At 58.4% G+C, this 23434-nt stretch overlaps 2 protein-coding genes across 4 annotated transcripts; both read left to right on the plus strand.

Annotated features, from left to right (window-relative positions):
• Window positions 1–3746: 3746 nt before the first annotated feature.
• On the plus strand, window positions 3747–12310 carry SEMA4A (semaphorin 4A). 3 transcript variants are annotated; one of them, XM_027742475.2, is made up of 15 exons: window positions 3747–3964; window positions 6861–6998; window positions 7968–8125; window positions 8232–8294; window positions 8376–8474; window positions 8970–9078; window positions 9183–9299; window positions 9402–9532; window positions 9938–10107; window positions 10180–10330; window positions 10539–10728; window positions 10817–10932; window positions 11018–11181; window positions 11256–11368; window positions 11648–12310. In XM_027742475.2, the coding sequence occupies exons 2-15, from the start codon at window positions 6863–6865 to the stop codon at window positions 12262–12264; spliced, it is 2334 nt and encodes a 777-aa protein (XP_027598276.1). In that variant the 5' UTR covers window positions 3747–3964; window positions 6861–6862; the 3' UTR covers window positions 12265–12310. The 3 variants fall into 3 exon arrangements, with proteins under 3 accessions (XP_027598276.1, XP_027598277.1, XP_039241900.1); XM_027742476.2 differs by lacking the exon at window positions 3747–3964 and adding an exon at window positions 5346–5409; XM_039385966.1 differs by lacking the exon at window positions 3747–3964 and adding an exon at window positions 5809–6371.
• Window positions 12311–13465: 1155 nt separating this feature from the next.
• On the plus strand, window positions 13466–22929 carry SLC25A44 (solute carrier family 25 member 44). The gene is made up of 5 exons (XM_027742499.2): window positions 13466–13589; window positions 17159–17267; window positions 17593–18320; window positions 20268–20395; window positions 20712–22929. Exons 3-5 carry the CDS (start codon window positions 17699–17701, stop codon window positions 20901–20903), a joined length of 942 nt encoding a protein of 313 aa, XP_027598300.1. The 5' UTR covers window positions 13466–13589; window positions 17159–17267; window positions 17593–17698; the 3' UTR covers window positions 20904–22929.
• The last annotated feature ends 505 nt before the right edge of the window (window positions 22930–23434 follow it).

Here is a 23434-nt window from a genome sequence, read left to right on the forward strand (position 1 = left end):
CCATGTCTCTCCGTGGCCATTGCCCCCTCCCCAGCCCCCTGCCTGCCTGCACTCCCAGCGCTCCACGTGCTGTATTCCCCATATTCCCTATCCCAGGCACCTTGTGCCCTTTGGGTTCCCTTTCTTTTTTTTTAAGCAGCCGAGTTGTGCCTTAGCCGAGGCAGGGGCCAGGCTGGGAACGCCGCTGGACCCTGCATGGCATCAAGTGGAGATGGAGTAGGGGAAGTGAAAACCCACCAGAGCTGCATCCCAGGACCAGATGGATTTGGCAGCTGGGGTGATGGACCTTGTTCCTGCAGGCTCAGCACCAGGAGGACCCTCCAGGTCCCTCTCTTTGGGGGCCACTGCATCTAACAGGGTTCACCCCAGTTTTTCTCGACTGTGGTTAGTCAGACTCGTCTCCGGTGGCCAGAGCTCAGGAACCGTTTCAGGGATGAGGTGAAGGATGCTCAGTCCAGGCAGGGCTGGTTTGCCAGGAAGGCACCAAGGAAGGTGTTTTGTTTGAGCAAGGGGGAGTTTGGGATCTGGCAGGAGCAGCTTCCCCCTCTGCAAAAGTCCATCCAGCCGTTGACAGAGATCTTGGCTTCTTGCCTTGATTGAGGAATGCCTGCAGCCCCCCCAGCCTCAAGTGCAGGGGAGGGCAGGATCAGGGTCCCAGGACAAGCCCCCCGCTCCAGCGGGATCTGGGGAGGCCGTGTATTGTATTCATGCTTGCAAAGCTTCTGTATTACTGCCTGTATCTCCTTCCAAAGTCAAAATACAGCCAAACCCTTCCCACGCTGTGTGCTGTCATCATTGCTACCCAGGGGGGAATTTGGAGGTGCTGCACAGGAATCCCCCCAGGATCTCTTTTAGCCCCACAGCCAGGGTGGGGGCTCAGCAGGTACTGTGGATGGGGGGAAGCAGGGTGGCCCCCCACACCCTGACTTATCCAAGGGTGGGATGCTGAGATCTGGGGCAGCCCCAGGAGAGGGACTGGTGGGGAGGAGATGGAATTTGCGGTGAGGGCTCAGACCTTCTGTACCTTGGGGTTTTGGGGACCAGATATTTCCCAGGATGGGATGTCCTGGGGAGGGGGCAGAACCTGAGCAAGCCCCTGACTGAAGGTTTCCTCCTACCGTAGGGATGACCCCCACACTCAGCCAGGGGGATCCCCTTTGCCCCCAGGCCGTGCCAGGCACCGGAGCGAGGTGGGAGGCGATGCCGGGGAGAAGGAGAGCCTTAAAGCCGGCACATAATCGGCTTTACCAGGCACAGCGCTGGGGAGCCGCGATGTGAGGGGACGCGGGCGGGCGGCCGGGGCGCAGGCACAGCCAGGTAGGTGCCTGGGGTGCCCATCCTGGGGATACCCCCTGCCCCAGCGCTCGGACACCTGGGTCCCCCCAAGCCACACGGGGCCACATCATCCCGGTTTTGGGTGCAGCAGGGCTGGGGCTCACAAGGGTAGGGGGTGTCAGGGGGTCTCTGGGGCATGGTTGCCACCTCCCAGCTTCAGGTGGGCTTGTGGGGATGCAGTGAGATGCCATGTCCCCTCCCAGGAGAGGGGTACAAGGAGTTCTCAGAGGCGGGTTCTCACAGGTTGGCAGGGGACACACTGGCCCCCTGCCTGTGCCCCATTGGCCCCCTGTCTCTGCCAGCTCAGGCATGCCTGGGGCAGGTACCCCTAGAATGCTGCAGCCCATCCCCTCCATGGAGATCCATCCCAGTTCTTAGCCTGGCACTGCCAGGCCCCAAAAGTTTTGAGGTTGTGCCAAAAATAGCAGGTTCTGGAATGGCAGGGAGAAGCCCCACGGAGAAGCCGGGACCTTGTGCTGCTGCCTGGCCATGCTGTCAGGAGGAGACAAGCCAGGAGACACAGGAACTACCATGGGGAACTGCCATGGGGAAATGCAACAAGGAAATAATGCCCCGGGTCCTTCCCGCACCCCCCACGGGACCCCAGTGTCCCGACACCCCTGGGCTGGGTCACACTGGGGAAGGGCTGAGCTGGAGACCTGTGGGGTCCCTGCAGAGACCCTCAGGGACACTGCAGAGCCCCATGGGGATGATACACACACTATGAGGAGCTTACAGAGCCACATGGGGACCATACATACCCCACAAGGACCTTGCACAGCCCCGTGGGGAGCATGTACAGCCCACAGAGACCTCACACACCCCTATGGGGACTGTGACAGAGCCCGTGACAGAGCTCCAGCCCCATTCCAGCAAAAGCACTGAGTCGATGTGGGGTTTCTCCTGCTTCTCTTGCTGTCCCATGGGGCTGAGCCCTGCTCCAGGTTCTCCCAGAGTCTGCCAGAAGGCAGATGGGAGCCCAGAGCAGGAGCCATGGCCTGGCCTTGCTCACTTGTGCACTGAGTGTCACAGTCTCTGCAGAGGTGCCCTGGGGTGCGTGGTTGGGTGGGAGCACCCGGGTTTGGGTACACACTGAGGACCACCAGGTTTTTTGGGGAAAGTCTAGCACAGGGAGCCTTGGAGCAATCACTGGGATGGGGTAGAGCTGGGACTGACCCCAGTGTCTGGCAGCCACCAGTTTACCAGCCGGGGCATGGCCAAGCAAGTGCTGGGGGCCCCGCCAGTCCCATGCCGGCCCCTCCAGGCCCCTGCGTACCCGGGGGGATTAAGGTCAGGCTGCCCCACTAATCCCAAAGGGGAGTTACGATTTGAGCTTGTGCCTGCTGCCACTCCCTGAGGCTGCACCCCAAGGTGCTGCACGTTGTGGGACCCCCACCCCCCTGAGGGGACCAGGGAGGGCTCGGGGCCTGTGGCTCAGCCGTGAGGTGGGAGGGGTCCCTACAGCAGACTCCAGATAAGCCTCCAGTGCTGGCAGGCACGAGGCACAAGCTCCTTACAGTTCCCTGGGAAAGGCTCCCGAACGCCACGGGAACCAGGGAGCCACTGGGGGGGCACTTGGCTCTGCTCCCCAGCCCCAGCAGGGCAGGTACTCCCATCGATGGGCCTGTTCCAGGCTTGCTGTTTTTGGGGGTGCTGGTACTGCACCCCAGCTTGTGCAGAGACTGGCACCTCCCAGTGCCTCGTGTCTGCTTGTGCAGTGGGGACTGGGGGCAAAGTCACTTGCGGAGTTGTGTCGGGACAATGGCTGCAGAGGGAGGAAGTGGGGGCTGAGGATCCTCTTTTGGGGCTCAGGGCACCCCACTCTCACACTTCTGGGAAGGAGAAGGGGGCAAGTTCCAAAGCAGAAGTGGGATCTGCTGGCACCAGCAGGGTCAGATTTCCTGGAAAGGGAAGTTCCAAGGGGCAAAGTGTCATCAACCAAAATTTGTGGGTGCTGTTGGGGGGGGACATACTGGAGGCCTGGTGCCACTGCTGTGCCCCCAACCCCCTTCTGGGACACCCCAAAGGCAGGTAGTGCAGGAAGCCAGAGCCAGCAGCACTTGTCTGGGATGGGTGAGTGGGAATGGGGGAGCTGAGACAAGGGTGGGGTTACAGGGACGGGATGTGGATATCGGAGTGCTGGCATGGGGTGCAAAAATGGGGGCGCAGGGATGGGGTGTGGATCTGGAGGTGTTGAGATGGGGGTGCAGGGACTTGTTACCGATAGCAGAGAGCAAAACTGGGGTGAAGGGCCCGAATGTTGTTATGGTGGCACAGGAGTGTGTCAGGAGAGGGGTTGGACGGGACACGTGTGGGGGCAGAGGCGTGTCCCTGCACCTCGAGGGGATGAGGTTGTCAGTGGTGCGCGTGGGGTGGTGAGGGGGGTGCCCACGCGTGTGCCGGTGGGCACCCACCCTGCCCACACGGGGCGTAGGGTGCGTCTGTCGGGGTGTGCGTCGCTCTGTCGGTGCGGGGCGGGCTCGAGCTGTGCAGTCCCGTGTCCGTCTGTCGGGGTGTCCGTCGGTCTGTCGGCGCGGGGGGGCCGCGGCCGGCCGAGGTACTGCCGTAGCCATGGCGACGTGAGCCGGATGCGGGGCCGGGGGATGCTGCTCCCGCCCGCCCGCCGCAGGTCGGTACCTCCGCACCGGGACCGGGGCCGGGGGCGGCCGGGGCGGCCGGGAGTGTCAGGGGGGGCTCCGCAGGGGCTGGGGGCCGAGCGGGGCGGGGGCAGTGGCCATAAAGGGGCTGGGCTTTAGGGACCCCCAGGGCTGATGCTGCCAGACAGCGACAAAGGGGCTGAGATCCTGGCCCTGGAGAGAGTCCCCCGCCCCCCCTCGCATCTCCCCGGACTCCCCTGCACTCTGCCCTCACATCCCTTCTACATTCCCCTCTCTGCCTCCCCCAGGTCCTGTGCACCCCTTCACACCCCCTCTACCCCCAGCTCCTTCCTGTGCATCCTTCTCTCTCTAACCTGCACCTCCCCAGCTCTCCCCACCCTTTGTATCACCCCCCCCATGAATCCTCTCCCATCTCCCCTTGCACTCTCACCCCCCAGATTCCTCCCTTTCATCTTCTCATGTCTCTAGTCCACCCCTCCTCCTCCCTTGCTTTCCATCTCCCTAAACACACACACCCTGCTCCAGGTCTGGGAGGGGGGTGGATCAAAGGAGCCTCCTCCAAGCTGAGCTGTCCCAGCCCCTTCTGGGTGTTAGGAGCATCTCTGCACCAGCCCCCATGCCACAGGGATGCTCCTGGGAGGTGACATGGGCAGGGAATTGGAGACCAGCAGGAGAGGACCCTGCTGTAAGAAACTGAGGCACTGGGAAGGTCTGGGCAGCCAGGAGATCAGTGCCACCAGCTGCACAGCTGCCCCACACTGTCACAGCTCACCTCGCTGAGCACATGGGCTGGGCCTGGCTCTGCCCCTGGCTTACAGGGAATCCTCCAAGAAGAGATCCAAGCAGGGCTGAGATCCACAGAGCCACGGCCGTGGTCAGCCCATAAGCATGAGGGGTAAACTAAACCACCCCAGTGTTGAGAGGCCCTTGGTGACGCTTGCTCCCATGTGCCAAATCCCATACGGGGAGGCTGTAATGACAACACCCATGACATCCCCAGACCACTGTGGCCAGGGGACCCAGAAAAGAGAAGGGACAGGGCTATGAAGGGATTTGGTTTCCCAGTCTGACAGAGCAGCCTTGAGGCTGCTCCTGCCTCACATCCTGTCAGCACTGGCTTGTGCTGGGGAACACTGGGAGAACACTGGGTGTTTCCCCCAGCCCCCTCCCCGAGCTTTCAGCCTTACCGAGGAGCCTCTGCTCCCTTTCCCACTCCCTCCTCCCCCTCTGCGGCCCCGATGGCTCTGGCCCAGGGCAAAACAATGCGGCCGGTCCAAGGCTCCGTGCGGCCCCGTCCCTCAGCCAGCCCTTCGCCAAGTGGGAAATCCGGGGCAGAGTAACCTACTTTCTGTGCTCACAAGGAGCTTCTGTCCCAGCCAAGCAAGGTGGTGGGGACAGCACTGCCCTCCCGGGGCTCCGTGTCCCGGCGGGCCGGTGTGGGCACCGGGGGAGGCAGGTAAGGAGGCCCCAACAGGACAGGATGCTCCTCAGCCTCAGCTGGAGAGGGACATTGCAGTGCCTGTGCTGTTCAGGGGACCCCAGGGATTTGGCTCTGGTGGGTTTCTTGCCCGCAGCTTGGAGTGGAGGATAGAGACCCCAGAGAGGCAGGTTCCTGGGACAGCTGCAGGAGCTTTGTGGGGGAAATGCTTGGGCCTGGGGGGGCTGTCTGTGGGGGTGATGCTTGGCCCCAAGGGATTGTTTGTGGGAGCAGTGCTCAGGCGTGGCAAGCTGTTTGTGGGGGTAATAGCCCCATGCAGCTGTTCGTGGGGGCGATGGATTCCAGGTCCGTGGGGCTGTTTATGGGGGTAATGCTCGGCCCTGGGGGGCTACTTGTGGGGGTGATGCTTGGCCCCAGGGGGCAGTTTGTGGGGAGCAATACTCAGCCCTGGGGGGCTGTTTTTCAGAGTGATGCTCAGGCCCGCTGTCGGTCTTCACAGCCCACAGGAAAAATGCCATTATTTTTCTCACTCCAAAGATTTTCCCAAAGTATGAAGTGAATCCAGGCATCTGGGCACCCCATGTACCCCCTGCCACCCACTGGGCACGTAGCTGGAGGAGCAGAGCACCCCGAGTTCCCATCCCAGCTGCCTCCACCAGGCTTCGCTGCCGTCCCCGTGGGGGTGCGAGGCCAGGGAGGCGGGCGCAGGCACCCGCTGCCCCAACCTGCCGAGGCTCGTCCTCTTCCAGCAGGACTTTCAGGTTCCCGCAGTCCCGGCGGGGCCACGCGGGGCTGGGCTGGGCTACAGCGAGCCCAGCACGAGCCGCGCTGGGGGTCCGGCAGCAGGACCACACTTCAGCTGGACGCGGGGCATGGGCCCGCGGGGGTCCTGTGCCCGCAGCCCCCAGGGCTCAGGCTCCCGCCGGGCGCCGGTGCTCCAGGGGTGGAGGTGAGCGGCTCTGCTGGCGCCCACCGGAGAGGTAATACTGCTCGCTGGGCACACAGTGGCCATAAGCAAGGGGTCCTGGGGGCTGTGAGGTTCTTGAGATGCAGCTCTTTCCCCATCGCTTCTGCTGCGAGCTGCAGAAAGAGCTGCAACAGGGGGGTACCCCGTGTATTCCCCGCTCCTTTTTGTGGATCCTCTGACCGATGATGGAACTGGACAGAGGAACCCCTGACAGGGATGGGCACCATGGGGCTCTGCAGGGGCAAAGGCTGGAGCATCTGGACACCCCTGTGCGGGCGGTCCTGGTGCAGGAGCCCCATAGGGCAAGGGGACATCTCTGACTGTACTGGTGCAGCAGTGGGAAGTTCTCACCCGTACTGGGGGGCTACACGAGGCTCGAGGCACTGAGGCGCCCCCTCATCCTCCCCCTCTGTTCCGGGTGCTGCTTCCCCGTCTTGTTTCCGCTGGTTTGAGGCGCCACGCAGCCCAGCAGCGCGTGCCCTCACCCTCTCCCTCCCCACAGGGATGGTGCTGGGACCCTCTCGGGGCACATCCCTGCCGCCCCCCGCCATGCCCGCCGCCCTCCGCCTACTCTGCGGGGTGGTGGTGCCGGCTGCCATGCTCTGCACCGAGCCCCTGCCCCGCATCACCTTCCCCAGCGGTGAGTAGGACACCGGGGAGGAGGGGGAGGGCTGGGAAGGGCTGGGACAGCTGGGGAGGGGGGGACACACAGCACTGGCCTGGGGGAGTGTCCATCCGCAGGGTTGAGTATCCAGAATCAGGAGCTGTGGGCTGCTCCCCATCACAGCCTCATCACCCCTCTCCTCACCCCCATGTGGGGCTGGGGACTGTGCCAGTGGCCACAGGTGATGCAGTGGGTGAGGGGATCTGATTAGGATGGTTGGCACTCCAGCAACTGTGGGAGGGGGAGCTGGGGACTCACCCCAGGGTGCCAGACCCAGCAGAGCCATTTTGTCACTCACTTGGCACTGAGGGTCTGCTCAGGGTCACCCTTAGGAGAGGAAAAGGGACAAGGCACAGTGTGTCCAGCTGAAAGGCAGGTGGCAAAGTAGGGGTTTGGGGGGCTGTGGGGTGATGGTTGGGCAGCAGGAGGGTCTGTGCCCCATGGCAGGGCTGTGCCCTTCCAGCTGTCACTTCCCATTTCTCACACAGCCATGATCAGAATTACAAAATCCCTCCCATTTTGGTGCCTGGTGGGGGCAAATAAGAAGCTGCAGTCCCTGTCTGTGTCTGGGGGCACCCAGGGGGCTTGTGACCCCTGCCCAGGCTGGCATCCCAGGGCAGTGCATCCCCCAAATGGAGCACTGCCCTTGGCCTTGGCCCCAAAGCATCACAGGCACAGCCTGGGGGAAAATGCACCCCATTTCTGGGGTCTGAGACATCCAGCTCTTGCAGCAGGACCTGGAGAAGGCAGGGGGAGGTGGGGACCTGGATGTGGGAAGTGGAGACTGTGATGTGGGAGCTGCGGGGCAAGCACTGCACCCCATTTCCTGCATTAGAGGTGACACAAGCCATGGTGGCAGCTGCTACCACATCCGCCCGGGGGTGATGGTGGGCGTGGGAGGTGTGTGTGTCCCCTGGCCCCCGTCACCCCCTTTGTTCTTGCCAGAGGACCCACGGCGGACCCTCACCCACTTCAGCCAGGACAACGTCTCGCACTATGACATTTTCCTCCTGGATGAGAGTGAGGGGGAGCTGTATGTGGGGGCACGTGACCGGGTGCTGGCCCTCACTGTCAGCCCCGGCAGCATCCGTGCAAGAGCCTCGGTGAGCAGCCGTCACTTTCGGGGAAGCGGAGGGGTTTCCCTCCTCCCTCAGTTCCCCTACTGGGGCTGGGCTCAACAGCCCAGGACCATTTCCATTCCCTTTGCAGATAATGTGGGGACCCACGGCTGAGAAAACCTCTGAGTGTGCTTTTAAGAAGAAGAGCCAAGAGGTGAGATGGCTCTGTGGGGGCTCAGGGGGTCCCACAGAGCTGCCGGGGTGCTCAGCCCCCCACTTTGCTCTTCCCCCCCAGACCGAGTGCTTCAACTTCATCCGAGTCCTGGTGGCCCTGAACCAGACCCACCTCTACGTCTGTGGGACTTATGCCTTCAGCCCTGCATGCACCTACATTGTGAGTGTCCCTCCCAGGACAGGGCCTGGGGGGGTCTCTGGGCAGGTTGTGTTTGTTGAGGACCCACAAAATACAGCCCCAGGAGTGAATTACATCACGAGGTGTCCCTGGGATGGGGAGTGCTGGGTGTCCCCCTACAAGGGGCATCTTTGTATTCCATAAAGGAGCGCCCAGTGATTCTCACTCAGCTGCCAGTGACTCTTCCCCTGGCAGGGAAACTCTGATTTTGGGTTCTGGTCCCCTCAGGTGACCCCAGGCTCCCTGTCCCTGCCTCAGTTTCCCCCTGGCTGAGGACGTGATGGGGACCATCACTCCCCAACAGGAAAGTGGGGAAAGGTGACAGGAGCTGGGTACCCCCCGTCGTCCCCTGTCATCATCCCTGCACCCACCTTGAAGACACAGGCCACCCCATGTCTGCAAGGGATTCCACATCCATTCCCTGCAGATTTGGGGTTGTTTTCGCTCCTTTGGCTGATTTTTCTCCCCTTCCCACAGCACCTGGAGAACTTCACATTGGTGTCCAGCGGCAGAGGACAACCCTTCCTGGATGGGAAGGGCCAGTGCCCCTTTGACCCCCAGCACAACTACACGGCCCTGCTGGTGGGTGAGTACGGGGCCAGTGGCCCCACGGGTGGGCACACCCCTGGGATGGAGCGGAGGGTGACAGTGTCCCCACATGGCTCACCCCTCTGCCCTGTCCCCAAGCAGATGGAGAGCTCTACACTGGCACCATGAACAACTTCCAGGGCAATGAGCCCATCATCTCCCGCTCGCTGGGCACCCGCACCCTGCTCAAGACAGATGCCTTCCTGCGCTGGCTCTCGGGTGAGCAGAGGGTCAGTCCTGGGAAGGACACACCTGTGCCGGGGGTGCCTGCAGCCCCCTCGACTCCAGCTCCTCACCCACCTGCCCTGGCTATGCCTGTAGATGACGCTGCCTTCGTGGCCTCCTTCAGCATCCCTGGGGACGACAAGGTCTACTTCTTCTTTGAGGAGACAGCCGAAGAGTTCGACTTCTTCGAGCGGCTCCTGGTGCCGCGGGTGGCCCGTGTCTGCAAGGTAGGTGCAGGGGTGATGGCAGGGGACGATGGCAGGGGATGACGACAGGGGATGATGAGGGTACAGAGATGGGGGAAGATGATGATGATGAGGGAAAATGACAGGGGACAATGATGAGGGGTGATGGTGGGGAACGATGGGGGCAAAATGATGGGGCGTGATGACAGGGGACAATGACATGGACAATGATGGAGATGATGATGATGAGGGACAATAGTTGGACGATGATGGGGGACGATGACAGGGGATGATGATGGGGGATCATAAAGATGGAGGAACCATGGAGGGTACAGTGATGGGGGATGATGACAAGGCATGAAGACAGGGCATGATGATGGGGGACAACGACAGGGGATAAATGGGGGTATCCAGCTCCTGTTCCTGAGCACCCTCTGACTCCCACAGAGCGATGTGGGGGGGGACAAGGTGTTGCAGAAGAAGTGGACGACGTTCCTGAAGGCACAGCTCGTGTGCTCCCAGCCCGGCCACTTCCCCTTCAACGTCATCCACCATGCCTTTGTCCTGCCCCGCCGTGGTGGCAGCGCCGACTTCTACGCCGTCTTCACCTCGCAGTGGTGAGTGCCCAGGGGTGTGACGGGTGCCTGGGGTCCTGCAGCCTTCTGGTGCCCACCTGGATGTCCCCACAGGCAGGCAGGCAGGGCGGGCAGCGCCGCCATCTGTGCCTACAGCCAGAAGGATCTGGAGAAGGTCTTCGAGGGCAAGTACAAGGAGCTGAACAAGGAGAGCTCCCGTTGGACTGTCTACAGTGGCCCTGACATGAGCCCCCGGCCTGGCAGTGTGAGTGCTGCCCACCTTGGGGGACTCGACCCTCCCAGGGACAATGCTGGTTCCCAAGGGAAGGGGTTTGTGTGTCACAATTTGCCCAGTGTGCTCGCACTGCAAGCAGGATGCTGGCACAGGGCAGCGCTGTGACACAGCACACCCTCCCCTCCCTGTGCCTCAGTTTCCCCTCAGTTTCAGAGCACTGACCCCTCTCTCCCTGCAGTGCTCCGTGGCTCCCTCCTCAGACAAAGCCCTCACCTTCATGAAAGACCATTTCCTGATGGATGAGAAGGTGTCACCCATCCAGGGGAGGCCACTCCTGGTGAAGTCAGATGTCACCTACACGCGCATCGCAGTGGATGAGACTCGTGGCATCTCAGGGACCACCTACCGCGTCCTGTTCCTGGCCACAGGTGGGTTTATGGGGGGGTGCACACAGGGCCACCCCTTTGACCCTTTCCTTGGCTCCAAAGCCCTGGTGATGTCCCCTGTGCCCCGCAGCGAAGGGTCTCCTGCACAAGGCAGTGGAGCTGCCCGAGGGTCCCCACATCGTGGAGAGCATTGAGCTCTTCCGGACGCCGGAGCCAGTGAAGAACCTGCTGCTGGCCCCAGGGAAGGTAAGAAATGGGACCACCCAACAGCCACCCCAACCCTGGCGTGGGGGCTGGGGGGTGACTCAGCCACACACCTCTCTCTCCACAGGGCACCCTCTATGTGGGCTACTCCAGAGGTGTCCTCCAGGTCCCACTGGCCAACTGCAGCCTGCACCGGAGCTGCGCCGAGTGTGTGCTGGCACGGGACCCCTACTGCGCCTGGCATAGCCCCGAGGGCTCCTGCCAGCCCACCCACATGGCCACTGAGGACAGGTGAGCACCAGGATGAGGATGGGAAGGGGGATGCAGAGGGGACTGGGGTGCTGACCCCGCTCTCCCGGCTGCAGGAGCATGTGGCTGCAGGACATCGAGACGGGGAGCCCAGCCACCACATGCCACCGTGGGAGGAGCGTGGCCATGCCCCGGGCCTGGGGGCCACCAGAGGATCCCACCATACAGGGTTGAGTATGGGAGCGTGGTAGGGTGGGGCGCATGGGTTGGGATGGGGCACACAGAATGGGATGGGGCACATGGGATGGAATGGATCACACAGAGTGGGATGGGTGGCATGGGTGGGATGGGGCACGTGGAGCGGGATGGGGCACATGGAGCAGGATGGAGCACAGAGAGTGGGATTGGGCCCATGGGGTGGGATGGGGCACACAGGGTGGTATGGGGCCCATGGGGTGGTATGGGTCACACAGGGTGCTCTGCCTCACCCCACTCTCAACACCCGCAGTGCTCAACCCCCAGCCAAACACCATCGTCCACCTGTTGTGCCCCTGCCACTCTGCACTGGCCACCTACAGCTGGCAGCAGCCCAGCAGTGCCCAGGAGAACACGATGCAGCTGCCTGACCACACGCTGGTGGTCATCGTGCAACCAGGGACAGCCGGCATCTACAAGTGCCAGGCCATGGAGAATGGCTACACCTGGACCGTGGCTCACTATCAGCTCAAAGGCTCTGCCGAGGTGGCCCTGGGGGATGGGCTGGATGAGGAGGAGCTGGCCTGGGGGTCCTCGGCCATTGGCACCCCCGTGTCGTACTGGTCGCAGTTTGTGACGGTGACGGTGCTGCTGGTGGTGACAGTGACCGCGGCTGCCTGCCTGGCCCTGCTCGCCTACCGCGACCAGCTCAAGGCCCGCAGCAAGGTGCGGGGCTGCAGCGCTCCCCACAGCCCCCCGTCCCGCCACCGGGAGAAGGTGCCCCTCAACGGGGGCACCGGAGAGCCCCCGGCGCCCGGAGCCGCCACTGAGGAGGAGGATGAAGGCTCCCACGCTTGCTGCCTCCAACTCGATGGGGACATCGACGTGGACAACAACCGGCTCCACGTGCCGGGGCAGAACACGGCGTGACACTGTCAGGGGACACCCTGGGGAGGGTGGGAGGGAGGGGATGTGAATGTGAAGGGGTTTCGATTTTTTTTGGGGGGGGGAGTGGGGGCTTGTTTTGGTTTGGGTTGGGTTTTTTTTGGTTTTGTTTTTTTTATTTAATACACGTGTTTTAGCATAAGGTGACATGCTGGGGCAGGGGGTGGGGTGGGCCCTAGGAGCAGCGGGGGCAGGATGGGGCAAGGAGGTGGGATAGGGAGAGGGCAGGGGGCAAGGGCAGGTCAGGAGGACAGGGAAAGGACGTGGCACAGAGAAGGAACGTGGCTGTGGGGCCAGGATGTGGGGTGGGAATGGATGGATGGACATGGTGGATGCTGTCACTGGTGTCACCCAGGGAAATACCCCCAGGATCCATTAAAACCTCAACACAGGGAAGGCTGAGCCTGCCAGGCTCCATGGGCCGACCCCACGGGCACCCACCCTGCACTGCCAGACCCCCTTCCCGGACACTGCATGGCCCTGGGGCGGTGGAGCCCCCTCAGTCCTCCCCAGCTGCCCCCCCATTTCCAACGCCTTTGATCCGCCCTTTCTAAGCCAAACCAGCTGTAAATCTTCCTGCCCTTTGCTTTTTTTATTAAAAAAGGAAAACTCAACGCATGGCACTGCTGGGTCTGGGGAGGGAGGAGCGCCGGGGGCAGCGCCAGCCCAGGCCTTTCGGGCAACGTGGGGGGATGTGCAAGGCGTGTTTGAGGGCAAGACGTGGGTGCGTGAGGGGGACACGTGTTCACGTGCAGCTCAGGCACGTGCAGGGCGTGACACACATGCACACATGTGCACATGCGTGTGCAGAGCATGTGGGATGCGTGTGCAGGTGTGCGAGGTGGGCATGTGAAATAAGGGGTGAAATGTGGGGCGACGACATGAGGATGGGGAGGGAGGGCTCTCTTACACCCGCCCACGGCTCCCTCCCTTTGCGTGCATCCCTGCTGTTGTCCCCTGTTGCCGCCGTGCCTCCGGCCCTTCCAGAATTCCCCCCAGGAAGCACAAGCCCCACGCGCAGCAGGCTGACAGGCGCTGGCCCTTTAAGAGCAGTGAATTGGGCGCGGTCCCTTTAAGGCGCGCGCGTCCCCTCCCTGCGCACCCCTCCCACCTCCTGGGGCGGTGCCGCCATCTTTACTGCGGGCGCGGGACATGGCACTTCCGGCGCGGCCTCAGCCCTTGCCCAAGATGGCGGCGGCGCCCGGGCGCTGACGCCACCGGTGACTTCCGGCCGGAGGGCGGCCATGGGGCGACGAGGCCGGAGCGAGCCGTGCTGGCGGTCGAGCGGGGGGTCCCGCCCGCTGCCGAAGGTGAGGGGGCGGTGGGGCCGGGCCTGCGGAACCGGGGAGAGCCGTCTGACCGTGGTGGCTCTGCCCGGTGCGGGGCCGGCGTGGGTGGTGGCGGCGGCGGCGGCTGAGCGAGGCCCCGAGGGGGTGTGGGGGAGCTGTGGGGAGGGACGACGGAGCTGCAGATGAGGAACGGGGGGGCAGAGGGACACCGGGGGGGCGCCGGTGGTGTGGGAGGGGACCGGGTACTGCGGGACCCCCTCGACTTTGGAGGAGCCCCGGGACAGGGGCTGGAACCCCCCGGGGCAGTGGCTGGACCCCCCCGGGGCTGCGGGAGCGAAGCCGCCCCAGGGCCAGGCGAGGACACTCCCGGGACACGGGGCTGGGGACGAGTGTGGCCCGCGCAGTGACCTTGAGCGGGTCCCCAGGCCCAGCTCTGCTCCTGTTCGCACGGCCGAGCTTTTGTAGACGAAGGACCAGCGCTGGGGCCTTCGCCCGGGGGGTAGGAGCGGGGGGGGGGGACTCCTGAGTGCAGAGCTGGGGGTGCTGGAGAAGGAAGTGTCTGTGCCGCAGCGGTTACTGAGCGACAGCTGCTCCGGGAGGCTGCGGGTTCTCGGCGAGGCCGGGGCCGGATCCTTTCTTCCCCCCAGGTTTGTATCCAGAATTCCCCCCCGGGGTTTATATCCACAGCTCCCCCCCCCGGGTTTGTATCCAGAGCTCCCCCCGGGTTTGTATTCAGAACACCGCCCCCTCCTCGGCTTTGTCACTGCTCCCACCCCGGGGTGAATTTAAGAAGTGAACGCTTAAGGACTTTGCCAGGGGAGCTGCCAACTGGGGCTGGTGTCATGGCACAGGGAAAGGGCTCCGGATTGGAGCCTCGCAGTGGGATTGTGGATCTCGTGCTTTCCCGCTTGGGAGCATCTCCACAGGCAACCCTGGTGAGCAGCTGGGGCTCGCTCCGGATGGTTCCCAGGGGGTGCTGAGGCATTAACATGCTGGGCAGGACACAGCCCTGGCCAGGGGACACAAAAGCCCTGTTTCTGTTTGCCAGGGAATCATCTTTAGCTTCAGCTGCAGCCAGAGCAGTTTTGGGGACTGGACTGACAGGGCAACGTTTAAAAGGACCTTAACTGGAGCATTGTGCTAAATTGAGTTCTGTGTTCAGGAGGCTGAGGCTGTGCCCAGACTAACCAGAGGGCAGGGGACAGCCTGCTGGGTATCCCCTGCTTGGATTTCCAGGCAGAAGTTCAAGAAATGCTGTTCTGTGCAGGGTGAGAAGGGACCAGTGAGGGGTAGTCTGGACTGTTCCAGAGGTGAAGTGCAGAATTGGCTGTGGGAGCTGGGAGGGAACCTGGTGCACTGGTGCTTTGGTTTGGAGAGCAGGTGAGTTCTTGGGAGAATTTACTTGAAAGATCATCCAAGAGTTGTTGAATGGATGTGACGGGATCCCTGGATCCCTGCCCTGAGCAAGGCCCTGGTCTAAATTTCTGTAAGAATTAAATGCTCTGAGAGAAACTTTCGTGTTGGCAGAACAAGAATTGTGGCTGTGCTGGTCATCCCTGGGGATGCCGGCATGCCTTCCCTCTTCCACACAGGAGGGGCTTTTAGTGCCCATGGGCCCTAGGACTTTGTCTTTCTAATTCAGATCCCCGGTGAGAGGAGTTATTTGTAATGAGTCCAGAGAAAATGCAGCTATTTCCTCAAGGGGTTATGGCTAAAATTCTAAACCCAAAGCACCAGAGTACATGGAACTACATAAAAATCAAGGATACTTCATTATTATTATTTTGTTTTCCTTATTGCAGCAATGAGAATGTTTTTTGCAGGCAGTCCTTCACTTTCCCATGGGGAGCTTGTTTCTGTCCTTGGGTGGCAGAGGAATTTGGAATATGGACTAAACCCTCAGGCTTCACCAGGAAATTACATTGACCAGACTTTATTTTTTTCTTTAATAAAATATTGAGTTAGTGAGACTAACTTAACTTACTTAACAAGAACCAAGTCCTGTTTTCATAGGTTCTGTTTGCAGATAATTCCTGGGCAGGAAGCTTTGTGAATTAATCATGGCACTCTTAGTGAGCCCAGTAATGCTGTAATTGTAATTAAAGCAATCCTGACTTTGTTTTAGCCAGGCCATGGTGTTTGTTGTGCCTTATCTGCCAAGGCAATTGAGTAGTTCTCCTTGCATTGGTAAAAGTGTTGGACCCGGTGCCCTTAGGTATTTTTAACTGCCCTGTCTGTGGCAGCCTGTAATGCTGTTTGCTGCTGTTCAGCAAATATTTTCTTGGCAGACAGGCAACGAAATGGTCAGTTAATGGTACATCCACCCCTGCCCTGCTGTAATTTCATAACTGTAGTTTCCTCTCTGTGCCAGAGGTAAATAATTTCCAGTTGTTTTGTTACTGCCTTTTTAACCGAGTGGCTCTGGACCCTGTGAGCTCTCCACAGAGACTGCAGTGGGGAGACATTTCTCACAGAATCGCAGACTGGTTTGAGTTCAAAGGAACCTTACACCTCATCTTGTCCCACAGGACACCTTCCACTAGACCAGGTTGCTTCAAGCCCCATCCAACATGGCCTTGGACACTCCCAGGGATGAGGCAGCCACAGCTTCTCTGGGTAACCTGTGCCAGGGCCTCACCACCCTCACAGGGAAGAATTTCTTCCCCATATCCCATGTAACCCTGCCCTATGGCAGTGGGAAGCCATTCCTCCTTGTCCTGTCACCCAAGAGCTTGTCCAAAGTCCCTTTCCGCTTCTCTTGGAGCCCCTTTAGGCACTGTGTGGTGGTCACTGCCCTTCCCTTTGAGTTCTCACTTGGTCAATCTGCTTTTAGGTGTCAGGTTGTGGGCCCCTCATTCCAGTTCCCACTCCTTATTGCAGTTCTGCTTTCTGACAGCTCAGGTCGTGCCTGGGCACACAGGCAAAACCCCATTTGCCAGCACCTGGAATGTAAGCTATGATCCAGCTGTAGTCAAACCCTTCTGCAAAGTTTAGTGATCTGTTACTCCCTAACACCCCAAGGCGCCTTTTTTGATGTGGAAACAAAGCCCTTGCAGGCAGCGAAACGATCACTGTCGTGTTGCGTGACTCTCTGAGCTGCCCTTCTCTTTCTGCCTGGCCCTGTGTGGGGGTTCCCAGAGAATTAGGGGCTTCCTGAGGGGAAGGGTCTTCTGGAGCAGGCTGAGCCAGCACCTCCCTCCTCCTCCCCCTGCCTCTGGCACTCTGAGCATGGCCAGTGGTGGAAGGGGGGCAGTCTGGGGGGGGGAATCAGACCAGGAGCAGTGTTGGAAGGGAGGATGAACTTTGCTCTGTAGCTGACAAGCAGCTCAACAGAGAGAGCCTAGGCTGTGATTTAACCCTTTCTTTTCAGAGTATTGGTCATCAACATGGAGACTCTACATGGCTCCTTGCATTGGCCTTGTTTTCCTGCTGTTGTTCCTCTTTTCACAACTTTCTCATCCCCCTTCCCTGGCTTGCATCATCCTCCAGCTTTAGGAAGATCAGAATGGAAATGCCCAAAGAAACGTATCTGATTTGTGCAGGGAATCTGGGAACACAAACCGAAACTTGTCACTTCCTTCTTTGTACAGAGCCTGGAACTGAAATGACGTCCTGACAGCTGGGAGCATCACAGACCCGGAATGACTGGGGAGAAGCTGCTTTGGTTGGCAATCCGTGATCCTGTGTGTCCGTTGACAGGTAAGTGTGCTGCTGGAGTGGTGCTCATCCCCTGGCTCTCAACCTGCTTCCCAAAGCCTGGGAGCTTTGCTTTGCCACAGAGCAATGTGGGCTGTGGTGGGAGCTGCTACGTGTGCGAGCTGCTGCTGGAGCCACATGAGAAGGTGTCACCACCAGCCACGTGGTAGGGTCCTGCCTCCCGAGGTTACAGTCCCTCTGCTCTGCTGGCACAGTGCTGTGTGAGGGCTCGTTGTGTGCTTGAGGACAGTCAGCACAGTCTGAGGTGATGTGGGCAGCTGTAGCAAACGGGGGCTTCGTCCTCTACCCAAGGTGTCTCTCATTTCAGGTGCTGGCACTTCCCATCTGGTCAGTCAAGGCCGGAGGGCTAGGCCTGGATCTGCTCTTTACCTTTGAGGGAGATCTGGACCTCTCCTCCCACACCCCGAGGAGCCATGGAGGACAAACGCAACATCCCCATCATTGAGTGGGAGCACCTGGACAAGAGGAAATTCTACGTGTTTGGGATTTGCATGACTATGATGATCCGGGTGAGCGTTTACCCCTTCACACTCATCCGGACGCGGCTGCAGGTTCAGAAGGGCAAGAGCCTCTACAACGGGACTTTTGATGCCTTTGTGAAAATCCTGCGGACAGAAGGGACGGCCGGGCTCTACCGTGGCTTTTTGGTGAACACCTTCACGCTGATCTCGGGGCAGTGCTATGTGACAACATACGAGCTCACTCGGAAGTACGTATCACGCTACAACAACAACAATGCTGTGAAGTCGCTGGTGGCCGGCGGCTCAGCCTCCCTGGTGGCCCAGAGCATCACAGTGCCCATCGATGTTGTCTCCCAGCACCTCATGATGCAGAGGAAAGGGGAAAGCATGGGCAGGTTCAAGGTGCAGAGCCACGATGGTAAACGGCTTCTGGTCTTTGGTCAAACCAAGAACATCATTGTACAGATTTTCAAGGCCGATGGTTTTAGAGGCTTCTACAGAGGCTACGTGGCCTCGCTGCTCACTTATATTCCCAACAGTGCAGTCTGGTGGCCCTTCTACCACTTCTATGCTGGTAAGTGAAAGGAAGCTTGTAATGTATCTTATCCCAAGCAACCCAAAAGCCCCTCAGATCAACTCTGACACCCTGAATCCAGCATAATTTGCTTTCTCTCTCTTGGGGTGGGAGCAGAACCTGTCATGAAACAGAGAGAACTATATCTGGTGTGAAGAAATTCTCCAGGTGTTGGGTGGAAGTTTAACAGAGCAGCAGTGTTTCAATGCAGAGATAAAGATGAGGGGTGTGAGCGCCAGATGACTTGAAGCTGGATAGCTCTAGGCGAGAGGGGCTTGATGTGTCTGCTTTAACTTTCTCTACCCCCAATCCCAAATAATGCTTCCTGCAAATGAGGAAGGCCCTTATTTGTTGTTGGGCAGAGTTTTGGAGCCACCGTGTAAGTATAATCCATTTTTCAGTTCACAGGGAATCAGGGATCTCATAAGTGGCAAAAGGCCTTTGAGAGCCCCAAGTCTCATGGCAAAGGCAAACAACAGGCAGAGACAAAGGCGAAGTCTTCTGTGGGTTTGTGTCTGTCAGGTCTTGCTTCAGTTTGTGTAGCTTTAAAACCGGCACCAAGTCTTGTGATGAAAAACTACACTTAGTAGAATGTTCTCTTTCTGTGGCTCAGCCATAGTACTCCTTAGGGTGTTCCCAAAGACTAAAGGTATTGGCCAGCTAAGGGTTATTTCCCCCTGTGATGATCCTTTAGATTTCTGCAGTGCAGCTTTGCTGCTGTGGTTTTTAGGCTTGTATTTACCTAATTTCTGCCCAAAAGTGATGGTAATGAGTAGCTTAGGTTCTGCTGTACTGGGCTTAAATTTTATCTTGGAGATCACCTGTTCTTCAAAATCCAGGCGTCTTGAACATCACATTTGCTTTCCAGAGTTATGGTAGCTACAGGGAGCTTTGGTTCCACATCCCTGCTGCATTTAAAAGGCGGTGGCAGCTTAGGACGTTGGTCCAGTCTGAACTTTGTGGGGAGCACTCCCTTCGCTCTCCACATCAACAATTTATAAGACCAAAATCCACTATATTAATTGTAAGATTGTCATGCCAAAAGACCTCAAAGGAGGGCAGTTGATATGGAGAGACTGGAGCTCTCTGCTGGCAGGTGTTTGCTCTTCCCTGGTCTTCTCAGTGGACATCAAGATGTTGGGAAATGAAAGCCCCAGCTGTCAATGAGCCTCTGCTTTGGCTACATTTCCCAATCCTGTGTCCCTGGATGGAGCAGCACCAGGGGTCACTGAACCCTCCTTGGGCTCAAAGTGCGCTGCTGGTCCCGATTCCAGTCGTTGTTCCAGGTCAAAGAGCCGCTTCCTTCCCTCCTGTCAGACAGGCACAAGCCTCCACATTATCAAAAAATAACGGGGCTTTTGGACTGTCTTCTGTACAACTTCAGCAATACAGGTGTGAGAGATTCAAATCCCATTGGCCCAGCAGCAGGAGCAGAGTGAGGATATCTGGAATGAGCACTACATGGTGCTTTTCTCCTTAGGGTTTCACAGTGGAATACTAGGGATGTCTCCTGGACAGTGTGCTTGGTGGTGACAGCTTCCTGTGTGAATCTTTGCAGACACCTTCCAATAGAACCTTGTCTAAAGGCTTCCCCCACCTTCTAAAGGGGATAGGTGTTTCCATACCCTGTTTTGGGAACATGGAAGCTCATTCTGACTGGTTTGCCCCATAGGCCTGAGAGCCAGTGTGGGAGCTGATGGGACACTGTGGGACGGAGCACTGGGAGTGTCCCATGGCTACCTAGGTGATGAGTCTTGCTCCCTGCACTGTGCTGGCTTTCTGATTGTTGTAGGAAGCAAGCACCGCTTGGAGATTCCATGGGAGGAGATGTCAGGCTGTAAATCAGGATTCTACCCACTGCAAACCAGTTGGAATTAGGGAGTGGAGTTAAAGAACTGATAAGCAGCCACTGAAAGTCTGAAACTTTCCTCTCTCTCCTGTTCCCAGAGCAGCTTTCAAGCTTGACTCCTAAAGACTGTCCCCACCTCCTCCTGCAGGCAATATCGGGGCCGCTTGCAGCTGCAACAGCTTCCACACTCACCAACCCCATGGACGTGGTCAGGGCTCGGGTCCAGGTAAGAGCTCAGCCTGCCTGGCATGTCTGTGGGGTGGGGCTTGGCCTTGGCTCTCTGATCTCTGTGGTTTCAGGTGAGCTGCTCCTCTGCTCTCCCTGGGCCTTTCATCCTGGGTATCACCCACTTAATTAGCTCTCAGTGATAGCAGGAGCATCCCAGGGAGTGGGGCTGGCAGGGCTGGCCTGGCCTGCTCTATGGGCTTTCCCTTTGGAAAGGTTGTTGGAATGGCAGATCTGTAGTCTCCAGAGTCTTCAGTTGCAGCAGAGCCCCAGCGTGTAGTCTGGCAGCTCTGTGAATGTCTGTTCTGGCATTGCAGGTGGAAGGCAAGAGCTCCATCATCCTCACCTTCAAACAGCTCATTGCAGAGGAAGGTCCCTGGGGGCTGACTAAAGGCCTCTCCGCCCGCATCATCTCAGCCACTCCTTCCACCATCGTCATCGTAGTGGGGTACGAGACGCTGAAGAAGCTGAGCCTCCGCCCGGAGCTGGTGGACTCGAGGCACTGGTAGAGGCAGCTGGTGGGAGAGAACCTTTGTGAACCCTCTGAGCTCGGACTGTCACAGGGGAGAGCCCAGGAGGAGACGCAGCTGCTGTGCCTTTGTCTCTGGCTGGTGTCGCAGCACAAGGCAGACGCAGGAGCAACTGCACTTCACCTCTTTAGGTCTGAGTGTCATACAAGTCTCTGCTGCTGGTTTTGCTTAAAACCATCAAACTGCGACCTTTGGCAATGCTGTTTGCCTGGGACAGTCCATTCCAGGTGTGTGTGAACACATCCTGGCAGGTTATTAATTCCTTTTTTTTTTAATTAAAGACTTACTGGCTGAAGCAAAAAGCCAGTTTATTCTCTTTAAATTATTTTAATCTTTGCCAAACTTCTGAGGAGGGAGGGGAGTCTGACAGCCTGCAGCAGGGTCCTCCAGTGGGATGGCTCTGGTGGCAGTTATGCTGTGGAAAGGTGGAAGCAGAGAATAGACAAATGACTTCTCCAATTACCCACATTTATTTCAAGAAGGTGTGAGACAAGAGTAACCCGGAACCACTTCAGACCTGATTTCCTGCGTTTTGAATAGATCTGTACATACTTGTTTTGTATGTTCTTGGAAAATGTTCCCTGTCTCTCATCCTCCAAACAACAGGCAGGCCAAAGACGAGTCAGGAGCTCAGCTGACTGTTTGGAATTAGCCGATGGCAGTTTTGACACCTGTTTTTAATCTGTTGATATTTAATTTTTTTTATTTTAGGGAAGCTTATTCTGATTTCTGGGGAACTGAGTGGTTGTCTGTGGCCTTGTTCGATGTGTCAGTCCTGCATGTTCAGGGTGGCTGTGGCCACTTCCCACCTTTAATTAGTTTAAGCACAAAGAAATGCAGTTTGGAAGTGTCCGATTGTGGTGCTACCAGCAGCTGGATGAGAACTGAATGTGGTTTGAGCTACAACTGGATGCAAGGTGGGGAAGGAAAACCTTGTGCTGGCTTTTGATCCAGTTCAAACCTGACTGGTATGTTCATATTGAATAAGAAGTGATAGTTCGTTAATACTTTGAGAGTTTAAATCCTGCTCATCCTGTTTGGGAAGGGCAAGGACAATGCTTTGCACACTTGCTGGATCAGAATCCTGAGCTATGGCCTGTATATTTTACCAGGTAAAAGCTTCTGGGGGATAAAACCAGAGGCTGCTCTTTGGGGAGAGGGAGGGAAGGGATTGTTTGACTGCACTGTGCTGCTCTGGGTGGTTGGGATTTGCCTCTCATGCTGCCAGCCCACACATGGCACTCGTCCCAGTTCACCGTGTCCAGGAGGTATGGGATCCACCTCTGGTCACAGACATGCACTGCCTCCATTCCTCTTGCTGCCGTGACCAGGAATTCTGGTCAAAGTGTTGATCTTGCTGACCTGTGGCTGCTGCTGGGCTCCTCTGGGCTGTCTCTTCCCCTGGGACTCATTGGGCGTGGCTCTGCCCTTCATCCTAACATCGTGGTTCCGCCCAGCAGGGACTAGATTTGCCACCGTGTCTGCTGGAGGTGGAACGAGTGCTGTGGTGGGAGACACTTCTCTGCTGAAGGACAGAGTTCTAAGGTGCAGTGCTGTGATGGGGCTTTGGGTGAGTCATCAAAGGCCTCTTCATCCCACCTTTATTTCCTGCAGTGCTCAGTAAGGCAGCAGGTGCCGGGATTGCAGGCAAAGCTATTGCAGCAGCACCTTCTGCACCTGCCCCGTTGCCTGTTTGGTGGTTCAAAGTTGACACTAGTCAGCTCTTGCTGTAATAGGAGATTCTGCTCTGAAAAACAGAACAGCAGCACCCCAGCTCACAGGGAGGGACCCAAGGGGACGGTGTCCCTGCTCTCACACCACAGCGGGACTAACACCGATATTAAATGACAGTCGGACCCTGCCAAGGGCAGCGGGGCCAGTCCTGGTGTGTAGCGTGGAGGGGTGGTGGCACCAGCGTGGGGAGACACTCGTGAGCTTAATGTTTCTCCCATAACCAGCAAAGATCTTGACAACTAATAAACTTCTGAGACCCAAGTCTGAGTTTAAAGGTGCGTGAATGCTTGTGCCAGGGGAGACTCTGCTGCTTTCTGTTGTGTCACAGCTGTGCTTACTCGGGTTTTACCCTCTGCCTTTGGAGTAGGACTAGGAGGAACCTGACCTGCCTGAGAAAGCGGTGACAGTGGCTGCACAATGGAAAGAGAGGCCAGAGTACATGGAGCACCTGAAACATCAGCTCAGACCCCCCCCCCCCCCCCCCCCCCGATGACACAGGGTTGGTTCTGGTTGGCTCTTGCAAAGGGAAATGTCACTTCTCTCTCTCTCTCTCTGGGCTGAACTTGGCTACTTCTCCCACTGAATTCTTCAGGCTTGATCGTTTTAAATTAAAAGATTGAGTACCCAGGAGCAGGGAAAGAGGGTGTTTCCAGGGTGGTTGGGAGAGAGAGGAAGGATTTGCTGCTCTGGTTCAAGGCCCAGAGCTGAAAGGAGGTTGTAGCCAGGTGAGGGTCCATCTCTTCTCCCAGGCAACCAGCAGTAGGACTTGATGAGGC

This window comes from Pipra filicauda, unplaced genomic scaffold (assembly GCF_003945595.2).
Source record: "Pipra filicauda isolate LSUMZ 115617 unplaced genomic scaffold, ASM394559v2 scaffold453_size531900_pilon, whole genome shotgun sequence".
In the NCBI taxonomy this organism is placed as follows: domain Eukaryota; kingdom Metazoa; phylum Chordata; class Aves; order Passeriformes; family Pipridae; genus Pipra; species Pipra filicauda.